Source organism: Astyanax mexicanus, chromosome 1 (genome assembly GCF_023375975.1).
Source record: "Astyanax mexicanus isolate ESR-SI-001 chromosome 1, AstMex3_surface, whole genome shotgun sequence".
Taxonomy (NCBI): Eukaryota; Metazoa; Chordata; class Actinopteri; order Characiformes; family Acestrorhamphidae; genus Astyanax; species Astyanax mexicanus.
In genome coordinates, this window is record NC_064408.1 from 78,299,691 (window position 1) to 78,312,920 (window position 13,230).

At 40.2% G+C, this 13,230-nt stretch overlaps 1 protein-coding gene across 1 annotated transcript; it reads left to right on the plus strand.

Moving 5' to 3' along the window:
* Positions 1-9,779: 9,779 nt before the first annotated feature.
* Positions 9,780-12,352, plus strand: chac1 (ChaC, cation transport regulator homolog 1 (E. coli)). Its single transcript, XM_007231506.4, has 3 exons — positions 9,780-10,493; positions 10,637-10,672; positions 11,447-12,352. The coding sequence occupies exons 1-3, from the start codon at positions 10,314-10,316 to the stop codon at positions 11,849-11,851; spliced, it is 621 nt and encodes a 206-aa protein (XP_007231568.1). The 5' UTR covers positions 9,780-10,313; the 3' UTR covers positions 11,852-12,352.
* The last annotated feature ends 878 nt before the right edge of the window (positions 12,353-13,230 follow it).

A 13,230-nucleotide genomic window follows, 5' to 3' on the forward strand; every position in this document is an offset into this window, starting at 1 on the left:
ATAAAAAGTTCTCCAAAGCTCACTGTTACAGAATTGCAACAAATGGTAGCTTCTTGGGGTCACAAAGTCTCCAAAACAACCATCAGGCGCTATCTACATGCCAACAAGCTGTTTGGGAGGCATGCACGGAAGAAACCATTTCTCACTCACAATCATAAACGCAAACGTTTGGAGTTTGCTAAGCGGTACTATGACTTCAACTGGGACCGTGTGCTTTGGTCAGATGAAACAAAGATAGAGCTTTTTGGCAACAAATGCTCTAAGTGGGTCTGGCGTAACACAAGGGCTGAGTATGCAGAAAAGCACCTCATGCCCACTGTGAAATACGGCGGGGGATCAGTGATGCTGTGGGCCTGTTTCTCTTCTAAAGGCCCTGGGAACCTTGTTAGGGTGCATGGCATCATGAATGCTCTAAAATACCAGGACATTTTAAAACAAAATCTGGTGGCTTCTGCCCGAAAGCTGAAGATGGGTCGTCACTGGGTCTTTCAGCAAGATAATGACCCTAAACATGTGGCCAAATCTACACAGAAATGGTTCACCGCACACAGAATCAAGCTCCTCCCATGGCCATCTCAGTCCCCAGACCTCAACCCCATTGAAAACCTGTGGGGTGAGCTGAAGAGGAGAGTGCAGAGGAGAGGACCCAGGTCGTTGGATGATTTAGAGAGAATGGTCAAAGATCCCTCTTTCTGTATTCTCCCATCTTGTGAAACATTACAGGAGAAGATTAGGTGCTGTTTTGTTGGCAAAAGGGGGTTGTACAAAGTATTAACATCAGGGGTGCTAATAATTGTGGCACACATGATTTGATGTTAAATAATTATTTCTTAATGTGGGATTTTTTTCCTACTGAATAAATTCACTTCAGTTAAAGGTTGTATTTTACTCTTTTTTTCCATCGTGGTCCTATATTATTTTGAACAAAACTCAATTTATGAGAAGCTAAAGAACACATCTTAACCAGGGGTGCCAATAATTATGGAGGGCACTGTATACCCTTGTGAGGTTTATTTCTGGCTCTAATCTAATGCTGACTAGATGCCTTGCTGCCCACTTATTCAGCAATGTACTCATAAAGGTCTCTGTATCTGAATCAAATGGAAACAATATGCCCTGAATTTGCCAATGCTATATATGAGTGTGTTGTCATTTTCACCCAATGAAATTATTATAAATTATTGATCTTCTCGGTTCAGACATGATTGTTTGCCCTCCTGCTTTAGATTCATGTCTGGCAGAGTTGGCAGAAATCTTTTACATTGGAAACACAGCCAAAGATATCTAACATAGTTAATCAAGGTAAAGTCTTAGATAGAATCTAAATATGTGGGTCAGTTGCGTTGAAACCAGACTAATAAGTCAATCTTCAGGGTTGGGCAGCGCTGATGTGAAACAGGCGTCAACAGTTTCGGTCCCGCAGGTCGGGCGTCCACAAGAGCTAGGTTATTATTTTTTTCTGTTCAACATAGTGGCAAAATCTATGTCCAGAATTAAAATGATTGTTTCCAAGAATTTTGTTATTGTCAACTTTCAAGGACAACTCCACTGCTGGTTTTCAGTAACTAGAGTGTTCCAGGTAGAAGTTACAAAAATCCTGGGGAAGATTTTTTCTTTTGCAAACATATTGTCATCAAATACACATGATTCTACTCAAGAGTGAACATGCAGGTTAGATTAGGGAAATCACCTAACTGTGCTGGATACAGGCCCCCAGGGCTGAAATCCACAACCTTTGTGAGTAACAGACACATATAACAGTTATTTTCCGCAGGCCAGTACAGTTCTATATATATATAACTATTGTATACCATTAGCTATCAGGTATCAAGCCCTTCATGTGCTGGATCAGATACATTGGAGCTGAGAACCCACAGAGCAGCACAGGGCAGTGAATCACAGAACTGGAGCTGAAAACCTCTGACATATAACAACCGAATCATAAGTAGTGTGTTAGCAGCATCTGTGCTTACGTGCTTACTGCTGATGTGAAAGTACTTCTTGCTTCGTCTTTGTTATTTTGGGGTTTATTTACTCTGGATAAAGTCTACTAATACTTGGCCCATGGCAGGCAAACTCCACAGGGGTGCATCCTGGAGTTTCTTTGATATTTGAATGTTTTTATGACTGCTAAAAACTAGGCCAACTAGACTAAAACTAGGACATCTAGTACACACCACACCTATAAAACAGGTTTAGGTGGCTCATGACTAAAAATAAACAATCAGTGGAATGCCCAGGTCTTGGCGGAACTTTCTGACATAGACTGTCTTGGAACAACCGAAGTATGACGTCAAACTCTTCACGCCAATATTTATACTATCAAGTAAATAAATAGACAATAAATGAATATTTACGTACATCACATAAATACACCAAGGCCTGAACATACAGTAAGTGAAATTCCCAAGGTTGTGTTTTTCCGTGCTATGTTTATCACACTGTACGCAAGGTCAGTCTTGCATGCCAGGGCCTAAGGTTACCGCCGGAGAGAGTAAACAGGCTGTTCCTTGAAAGGTTTCGGCCACCAGAGCTCCACCACCCAGCCAGGCAGCAGGCTGAGAAATCCTATGCATCATGCAGGCTTTTAAGGAGCTTACATGTGGCTGTATCTTATGATACCAGCTAATACCTCTATTTATAGATAATCCTATTTTAACTAAAGAGGACCCTGAGATAAAACATAAGTAAATGTTGAGGGGGTGAAGGGGGGCATTTTGTTGGTCACCCAATTAGGAGTCAAATCAGTAGAAAGGATTAAATGAAATTATTAAAATATATTGGTACTGTCAAGCAGAAGACAGCTCTGGAAAAAAAATCAAAGACCACTTCACTTTCTGAATCAGTTTCTCTGATTTTGCTATTTATAGATATATGTTTAAGTAAAATGTACATTGTTGTTTTATTCTTTAAAATAGAGACACAAAATATTTCTCTCAAATTCCAAATACAAATTTTGTCATTTAGAGGATTTCTTTTTTGCAGAAAATGAGAAAAGGCTGAAAGAACAAAAAAGAAGCAGAGATTTCAGACATCAAAAAATGCAAAGGAAACAAGTTCAAATTCATAAAGTTTTAAAAGTTCAGAAATCATTATTTGGTGGAATAACCCTGGTTTTAATGACAGTTTTCATGCATCTTGGCATGTTCTCCTCCACCAGTCTTAGACACTGCTTTTGGATAACTTTATGCCACTCTTGGTGCAAAACTTTGTGAACTCTGTGTGTTTTGTTCACCTTGTGCTGCTAAGCACATGGCTCTGGTAATTTCTCAATATGGAGGGAGTAAACAAATTTGGACTTCAGTACTTGGCAAGAACTGACTTGGTAAGTTCGGCTTGTGAGTACATGGTCCCAGGGGTGCTGGACTTTTATGTTGTAATTAAAACAGCTGCGTACTTGATGATGTCATCCTCTCAGAGAACAGAAAAACGTTCTTCCGAAAAGGAGCAGATTTTTACCATTTTTCTTAACAAATAAACCACGCATCTGAAGTCTAAACCAGTGTGTTTTCGCCTAAAAATAACTACAAATTTCATTTTATCACACAGCAGTCCTATTTTCAAAATGTATAACTTAAAGTTAGGTACTTTTTCCTCCACCGAATCTACTGCAAGGTGCATTGTGGGATGTCAGACTGTAAGACGTCCACACAAATCACATTATTCCATGCATCCTTGATAATGTCGGAGAAGTTAGAATTCATACGGGTGTTTGAATCGAGTGAACTTGGCTAACTTTGATCTTCTAAATAGAACAGTACTTGGGCTGCGACTGATGACGTTTCACAAGAACACAAGTATAGACAAGAACTCTGTTTTGTGTCTGCCTTGTCTACTCTTTAGCCCCTTTTTCTGGTTTTGTTTCCATGTCAGTTCAGGATGGAGCCCACCAAGACACCGGCTTGTCATGAACTAAACAATGCTGAAATACAAATGTTGCTGTCTGCCACTTAGTAGGCAGAGTAGGCAGAATCATTTGGACCTAGACCAAGGCTACTGGGGGAATGTGGTATAATGTGAATTTATGGTCAGATATAAGATGTGATTAAAGCAGTGAAGGTGAGCTCTTTAAAGTGAAACACTGTTAAGCATGGCGATGGTAGAAACAAGCTTTGGGTAGTAGGCAAAATGGCTGGTATAATAAAGTTTCTCTGACTTATTCAGCAATTGGCGCATTTAAATAAGCAGGCTAGCAATTTACTTGAAGACTTTAGGACAGTCAACTAAAAATATTTAATGTAAGCTATTTAAGATGTATTGTGTTGTAACTGCTACAGAAAACAAAGTTTAAAAATAATCTAAAGTCAACTAGTCATAACATTTGTCTATAGTGTATAAAAAAGTGTACATGTCTATGGTATTTTAAAGCTGGTTTGAAGGTGCTAAAATTGATGATGGTAAAATGTATATGCAAAATAATTGTCATTTGTTAAAAACAGTGACAAACTGAAGTTTGAGTTCAAACTGTGGCTTACACTGGGGCAACAAACTGGTATCTGAATATTGTGTTCCAGCTTGTACTGTTTTTCTGTTCTCAGTGTGTTAAGCAACAGAGCTCTATAATTATCTGAGAACAGGCTAGTAATTTACAGCAGCAGTGATTGTGCAATGTTCTCTGTGAAGTCAGACTGCAGGGTTTCCCAATGCTGTATCTTGGGTAATCCCATATCTAATTCATACTAATTCCAGTATTAGAGGAAATGAGTGATCTATTACTAGTAGTTGGTAAATCCATGCTCATCCTGTTGATACCTGATCCTCACGTGGACATATTGATACTACATGGTTTCACAATAAAAACAAGAGACATTACCAAGCTGCTTTTACAGGTCATTACTGGGGTTTGAATTATTCACAGTGCAGTACTTGCATTAAATGGAAATTTAACTGGCAATGACTGGTGTATTTTAGGAGCAGATGCCACCAATACCTTTCATACTAAGACTTCTGAACACCTGTAGATTTAGTTGACATTATGGAAATTTATTTTTAAAAAATCAGTATTGGTGGTTTAATGTTTAAATCACTGGGTTATTGATGGACAGGGTCTTGTTTGATACCTTGGTTTAGCAAACTGCCACTTTAAAGCCCTTAAGTAGGGGGTTTCTCTTAGTGCTCCAATTACTGCCCAGCACTCTGGGCATATGTGCTCACTGTGTGTTTAATACATGAATAGATAAAAAGGCGGAGCAACGTATCTGTGCATCAAGTATGGCAAATATGGTTGTCTTGAATAAATTTCCCATCTTATGTAAAACACCCAGAATGCTTTAAAAAATGGCTAACCATCTATTCATGTTGACTACAAATCACAAGCACCCCAAAGAATCATGAAAAGGTCTCCAGGGCTTCAAGCCACAGCCTATGAAAGCATCCTGTGGAATCTGCCACCAAAATGTGACAGCAAATCCTGTAACAACTTGTAATGTGGATCCAGTAACCAGTAAAGTAACCAGTGCAAACACACTCAGCCACCCAAGTGAAAACAGCACTCTTCAGATCAGGAAAAAAACGTCCTTTTGTCCAGATGCTTGTGTCCACTCTAGGCACTCTGAACATTGGACCATCCTTCTATTGGTCCTCCCAGACACAATAGCCTTTGTTGCTTTCATATCAATCAGCTTTGTGCACCCAACACGCGGTCATTTTTTTTATTTGTTCCTGCTCAGACTACTGTCAGTAGTTATCCACTAAAGCGGAGTACGAGCACCTCACAAGACTTCCTGTTTTGCAAATATTTTGACCCAATGATTGCTGGAAACATAGAAGCTGTGCCTCAATTAGCAATCTGTTAAGAAACAAAGCCAAAACGGTCCATAATGTACAATTTTAAACCTATGGGACCAGATTTTTAGCTATTCTTACCTGCCCATTTGGAAGACCTAGGGCCTTATGTACTAAGACTTGCGTGAAATTCCTACTAAAGTGTTTCATACACTCAGAGCTGAAAACTTCCATAAGGACAAACATACAGCTCTGGAAAAAAAATAAGAGACCTTAAAAATGATGAGTTTCTTTGATTTTTACCAAATTGAAAACTTCTGTAATATAATAAAGAGGAAGATGGATGATCACAAGCCATCAAACCAAGCTGAACTGCTTGAATTAGTGCACCAGGAAGTGGCATAAAGTTATCCAAAAGCAGTGTGTAAGACTGGTGGAGGAGAACATGCTAAGACAAAAACTGTGATTAAAAAACAGGATTTGAGGTTTGAAAGCTCTGTGTCTTTTTTCTTTCAGGCATTTCTCATTTTCTGCAAATAAATGCTCGAGATGACAATATTTTTATTTGGAATTTGGGAGAAATGCTGTGTGTAGTTTATAGAATAAAACAACAATGTTCAATTTACTCAAACATATACCTATACATTTCAAAATTAGAGAAACTGATTCAAAAACTGAAGTGGTCTCTTAATTTGTTCCAGAGCTGTATGTACGGACGAAAGGAAACTGGCATGGGGGAACACAATTTTTCACATACAAGTCACATTTAGTACATCTGACAGTAAATGTGAAATGTGCCATCTTTTTGTACATAGGCACAACATACAAAACACAACATATAAGAACTGAACTATTTAAATCAGTATATATTCTCTATTGGTAACTGAAACATCTAGGAAAATAGAAAAGGAACCATTTGCATGAAAGTGACACTGTGCAAAATAGCACAATGGTGATAGCTGTAGATGTGTAGGTTAGGTTTATTATGATGGAGCACCAAGAAAACAATGAAAGTCCATGTTGGAGCAGCAAGAAACAGGAGAAGAGCTCTCAACAGAGAGAGGAGACCTGGTGAATGGGTGAACCTCAAGGAAGTCTTTTTCGAAAGGAGAGCTAAAAGGCTGATAGTAAGAAACACTGGCATGATTTCTCTCTTTCTGTGTATGTTTGTGCTTTTACTATGGTAGTCATTGTGTGTAAGATGTTTGTTTATCGTTTTTTATGGATGTGGCCTGTTATGGGATAGCTAAGTGGCTAAATAGCCTGTTATTTAGCACAGATTTGTATATAAATCAGAACCTTTCTAGTTGCGTTTGCAAGTCATAATACTCAAGAAACTAGTGTGTCTGTCTAGACTAGCATTCACTGACCCTAGAATGGTTTGATTTTCTTTCAACCAGGCAAAGAACAAACAAATTATGTTATGTTCGCTTGACTACTGTACTCAAGATGTTGATGTAAGAGGAAAAAACAGAGGAACAGCAGCGCAACTTTATGACAGTGATGATTTTCTCCCAACCTGTAGGTCAGGGGTGTCCAAACTTTTTTGTTGGGGGCCAAAAGGAGAAATATATTTGAAGCCTCAGGCCACAGACTCTGTAATAAAACAACTAATGAAATATACCACTTTAAATAATAAATTTTTCCTGATTATTTCATTTACACACCATTTTACTTGATTTACTATCTTTATCTTTGACAGTGTTGTGTAAACTAAGATTTTTCAAATTTCTGTTTAATTTCATGATTTCTCTAAATATTAAACTCCTTAATTACGGCAACTTTTAGATTCTTTGGTCCGTTTTTCTGTGCTAGAAATGCGCACTCTCTCCGCTTTTAGACTCTTTGGTCCGTTTTTCTGTGCTAGAAATGCGCACTCTCTCCGCTTTTAGACTCTTTGGTCCGATTTTTTGCGCTAGAAATGCGCACCCTCTCCGCTTTTATACTCTTTGGCCCGTTTTTTTGCGCTACAACTTCACCCTCTCCGCTTTTAGACTCTTTTGCCCCGTTTTTCTGCGCTAGAAATGCGCACTCTCCTCGCTTTTAGACTCTTTGCCCCATTTTTCTGCTCTAGAAATGCGCACTCTCTCCGCTTTTAGACTCTTTGCCCTGTTTTTCTGCGCTAGAAATGCGCACTCTCTTCGCTTTTAGACTCTTTGGTCCGTTTTTCTGTGCTAGAAATGCGCACTCTCTCCGCTTTTAGACTCTTTGGTCCGTTTTTCTGTGCTAGAAATGCGCACCCTCTCCGCTTTTATACTCTTTGGCCCGTTTTTTAGCGCTACAACTTCACCCTCTCCGCTTTTAGACTCTTTTGCCCCGTTTTTCTGCTCTAGAAATGCGCACTCTCTCCGCTTTTAGACTCTTTGCCCTGTTTTTCTGCGCTAGAAATGCGCACTCTCTTCGCTTTTAGAGTATTTGGCCCGTTTCTGACACCTAGAGTTCAAACTTTGAATCTCACATTGGTAAAAACCTGCTTAACATCGGGGCCAACTTTCATTCTATTTGTAAAATACCTCGCGGGCCGCTCCAAAAAAGGAAACGGGCCGCAAATGGCCCGGGGGCCGTAGTTTGGAAACCCCTGCTGTAGGTGGAGCCTCGTAAGAAACCCAACCAATTGTTACATAGCGTGACTTTAAAGGTACAATTTTATGGGTTTTTTTTCATACATTTTGCGGTGAGACGGTTTTAGTTTGGTGGAGAAGTGGGAGGGAAAAAATCATGAATATACCTGACATGCAAAGATATTGCCTCTGATTGACTAACAGCACTGTAATGCTACCATCCACAGCTCTGCAGTGAGTAGTCCAAGCCAAGGTGGGCGGGGCCATAAATCCTTATTTACAGGTAGAGATTAGTCCGGGATTCTCTGAAAATGAAATAGCCCAAAAATGTTTTTAAAGAGATCAGTTTTAATGCTCTAATGCAAAAAAAAAAAAAAAATGTGTGGTTTAAATCGGGTTCAGGCTCAAAATGACAGTTTATGGATTGGGATCAGGCAGGGATGGGCTGGATTTTTTGGGCCCGATCTAAGCTGTAGTCTTTAGTTTTTTCCACTCGTTTTTCTGTCTGTTTTCTTATATTGTCTGATGCAGGCAATGAGGGTAGAAGAATAGTTCCACATGCAGCATGCATACAACTCGGACTAACCTACTGTATTTCAAAAAGAGCATGTACTAAATGCTTTCTAGTGAAATTACACCTTTCATTTAACACTAACATAAAGTATTTCATTATAGAAACCGTGACGAATTCCTTATTATTAGAGAATTCTAAAATTGTTGGTGCACTGGTATCGAAAAGCTACCCTTGGTATTGAGTGGCTCAAATCGCCCATCCCTACTTTATTATTTTTTTTTTTACCCCAAACAGAAATCTTATTAAACTAAAGAGAGAATTAGATATCTGTGATAAAGGTCTGTAAATGTCAGTACAGGCAGGAGACAAAGCTCCTGTTGGGGTTGTTGTCACACTAGTTCAGCTTTGACTTCTTAACTTCTTACCAGGTTTTGGTTGCTAAATCAGCTCACTCCTCTGAGATATGACCCTTTAGGTACTTGGCCAAAGTCAATTTGACAAACAGGAACTCTAGCTAACACTAGGCACGTTTATGTGTCCATAGCTAAACATTATGTTCTAATCTGTATCTTCTCTTCTTAGAACTGCAGTTCCTTCAGTAGGAATTTCTTGGACTGATGCAACCAGCCCCCGCTGTGAGCTACAGGCGCTGAGAGTCACTGAAACGGCTGGCGCGAGTTGCATCAGCCGCTCAGTACAGTAATGACGTGACGGGCTTTAATCGACAGCTCAATTGACGAATCAGCGTGGGGAGAGGTCATGATTGATAGCTTTCGGACCAATGAACTGAGAGAGAAGGCGGGGTTTGGCTGGGATTTGTAGCCAATGCTATGATCCAGTAGTTACTCAAGTGGGAGCGTTTTAGAGCAGGGGGAATGCCATATTCTGATTGGCTGGGAGGACCGACAGCCCGCCTTTTGTAGAAGATGATTGGTGGAGATTTGAAGCGCAGTGCTCCATATAGCTATATAGCTATGCGGCCAGAGGGACGACCTTCATTTCATCATAAGGGGAAGAAGAACAGCGGGGCGACGGGCAGCTAGGGAGCTGTTTACGCGTTTTTACAGATTTATTAACTTATTTAATTGTTATTTTGTTAATTCTTAGCTTCGTATTCGCGGAAAGAGGCGGGAGACGGGGCCAGGCGCTCAGGCGAGTCTCCGCTGTTGTCGTTTCTGTTCCAGTTCCGAGCCGAATAGGCCGCCATGGCGTTTTAATGCAGAGATGGCCCACTAAAGCAACGGCATGCACCAGGCACAGCACCACCACCACCACCGCCGCCCGCGCTCCTCCACCAGCGCCGTCCGCGGACTAGCGGCCAGCCAGCCCATACCCCTCCTCTTAGACCGGAGGAAGCGGACACTAGCCAGTTAGCCTAGCCTAGCTTAGCTTAGCCTAGCTGGTAAAATCGGTTAGTACCTCAACACCTGCACACCTCCTCCTCCTACTACTACTACTCCTCCTCATCCAGTCCCTCCAGCATCAAACACACACCTGATAAAGAGAGAGACACCATGAAGCCCCAGGACATCGTGGGGGTGAAGGGTAACAGCAGCAGCCTGTGGATCTTCGGCTACGGCTCGCTGGTGTGGAAGCCCGACTTCAAGTTCAAGAGGAGTAAGGTGGGCTTCGTCCGCGGATACAAGCGGCGCTTCTGGCACGGAGACAACTTCCACCGCGGGAACGACGAGACGGTCAGTATACTGCAGCTACTAGCGTTTTTACACTCTCTTTAGAAAAGAACCGTGTTTATCAGTGATTTAAAACTGGCCTTGTGTCTCTACCCTTTATACTGACTCCATATCTGTTTGTGTTTCTCCCCCTGATCTCAAAACAGCCTGGAAGAGTGGTGACGCTCATTGAGGAAGATGATGTAAGTATTAATTTATTAATACATTTTTTTATTTATCTGTGTAATTGTCAGTTTGAATGGAAAATAAGTGTATGGCCGTATTTAAAATTTGTATTTCGTGATACCCACTTTGTGCTGATATTTAGGTGTGAACAAAATGCATCAGAAAAAGCAGATTCACATTAAAAGAATGCATTAAAGTACTCATGCTTAATTTTAAAATATATATGAATCACAATATATTATATATTTTAATATGTATTTGAAGAGTGTTTTTTTGCATCTGATTAATTTTGTTGTTGTTTACACCTGAATAAAAAAAAAACAACTTGATGCGCACCTTTTTTTTTTTTTTTTTTTTTCCAGGTGTAAAGATTCCTAAAGTATTAATATAATCACTGCTGTTTTCTAATGCATTTTGTTTACACCTGAAGAAAAATCACTTTTAAATGTACATCACAAAATGTATTCTTTAAAGGGATATTCTCAGGGTAAACGACACAATATCAAAAGCAGAAGATTCTTAAACTGCTCTTCAAATAGTTCTACTTAGCATCTACATAGCATATATTTTGTAATGCACATTTTATAGTGATTATTTCAGAAGCGGCCATTCAATTAATTTAAAAAAATCAACTAGTAGACTATTTTGGACCAGTTTAGTCTAGTTAATTAATTACATTCTTTGTCATTTTTATTAAAGCACTAAAATATCCACAATGTGTTGAAAAGTATGTCCACCTCTAGTTTCAGGTAAAATGAATTAATGAATGAACTATTTGTTCTCCTTCACAGGCTTCCACTTGGGGTGTTGCATTTGAGGTGACTGGCTCCCAGGTTGAAGAGTCCCTCAAGTACCTGAACGTGAGGGAGGCAGTGCGAGGCGGCTACCTCACGCGGTTCGTGGAGTTTGTCCCGCGTGGTGAGAACCAGGTGCCCATCCAGGCCCTGGTTTACATCGCCACCGCCGACAACCCCATCTACCTTGGGCCGGCCAGCACAGATGAAATCGCAGCCCAGATTGCCGTGTGCAAGGGGAAGACGGGCCACAACATCGAGTACCTGCTGCGCCTGGCAGATTTCATGAGGCACAGCTGCCCTGATGTGGATGACCCTCACCTGTTCTCCATTGAGAGAGCTTGTTTGGCTATCCTTAGGCCCATACTGTTAGCAGCTCAACAGCCTGTACCTTCATCCTAAAGCATTTAAAATTAGGCTGTTAATTTGTTTCTAGTCCAAGTCATAACTAACCTAATCCATTTTGCTACTGTTTGGTTATGGTCAATGATTCCATCCCACATATTTAGAGAAGTTTTATTGTACTGTACTGTATGGAAGCTAAAGGTTTTAATTTGTCTGTAGAATTGGGTGTGATCGAGAAGCATTATATGATGTACGCTTGTGCTGTGTTTCTTTGACCTGAGCTATGTAAGCTTTCTCTGTGGTAGCGAAGTAATCAAATTGGTCACTATTGTGCGAATCGTGTTTGTCTGATGCATGCTTACTTAACGAGACAACCTCAAATGGTAAATGGTTCATTTTCTACACAGCTATTTTAAAACATGGTTACATTTGTCGGTTTTATTTGCACAAAAGCTGGCTTTCAGCTATTAAGCCATCTTTTATTTAATTCATTTAAAAGCCTTTGTTGTAAAAGGTTTAACTCCATTCATGTGTCTTTTGAATAAAGTGTTGAACCCATTTCTTGCCTCTTAAATTTCTCATTTGGTCTTTATATTTTTTTATCTTGTGCCTAAAGTCAAAAGGTTTCTGGTGGCTTCTGGCTTGCTCAGGTTCACCAAGGGCCCAAAGTTGTTTACAGCCTGCAGTTCGCTACTGCTTAAAACGGCCTCCCACACCTGTTGTTCAAAATCAGCAATGGAACAAGCATGGTGCAATCACACAGACTTGTCAAACCCATCCTAGAACATTGCTGTGCTTCCTTATTTCCACACAGCTGACTGTAACACTTGGCAGAAGTCCTTTGGACATGGCTCAAGCTCACTCCTATCTAAATACACATACAGGGTTACACAAGCTGGAGCAGGGAACAGGCTGCCCCTGGAAGTCCTGTGTTTACAGTCTGCCCTGCTCTGAGGTCAGTAAGAGCAGGAAGGCAAGAAACAATGCTGATAAAGCCTGGGGGCTTGTCTTAACTATAAGTCTGTGTATATTAACCTGAGAAATCTCATAACTACACACATGGCCTCTTCTGAGTGTTCTAACCAGAAAACCAAAGCATGATTGAACAGAATTGTCTTTTATGATTCAGTTAATGACAAAAGGTGGGAGAATTTTACCCACCATCCAGAATGAAATTGACCTGATTCCAGCACACAAGCTCACCTTACAACAACAATGTGCAGAACACCTACATCACAGTTCAAATTGAGCATGCTAATGTTCACACCCAAGAGTCATACAATGTATGGAAATGTCATCTTTCTGCTTACAAATTATCCAGAGATGATAGTGTGAACTGGAACCCACAGATCAGGATATATAAAACCTGCTTTATTTTTCTAAATAACTAATAATAATAATAATGCCTTTTATCCTTTAACTCATTCCAATTTGGT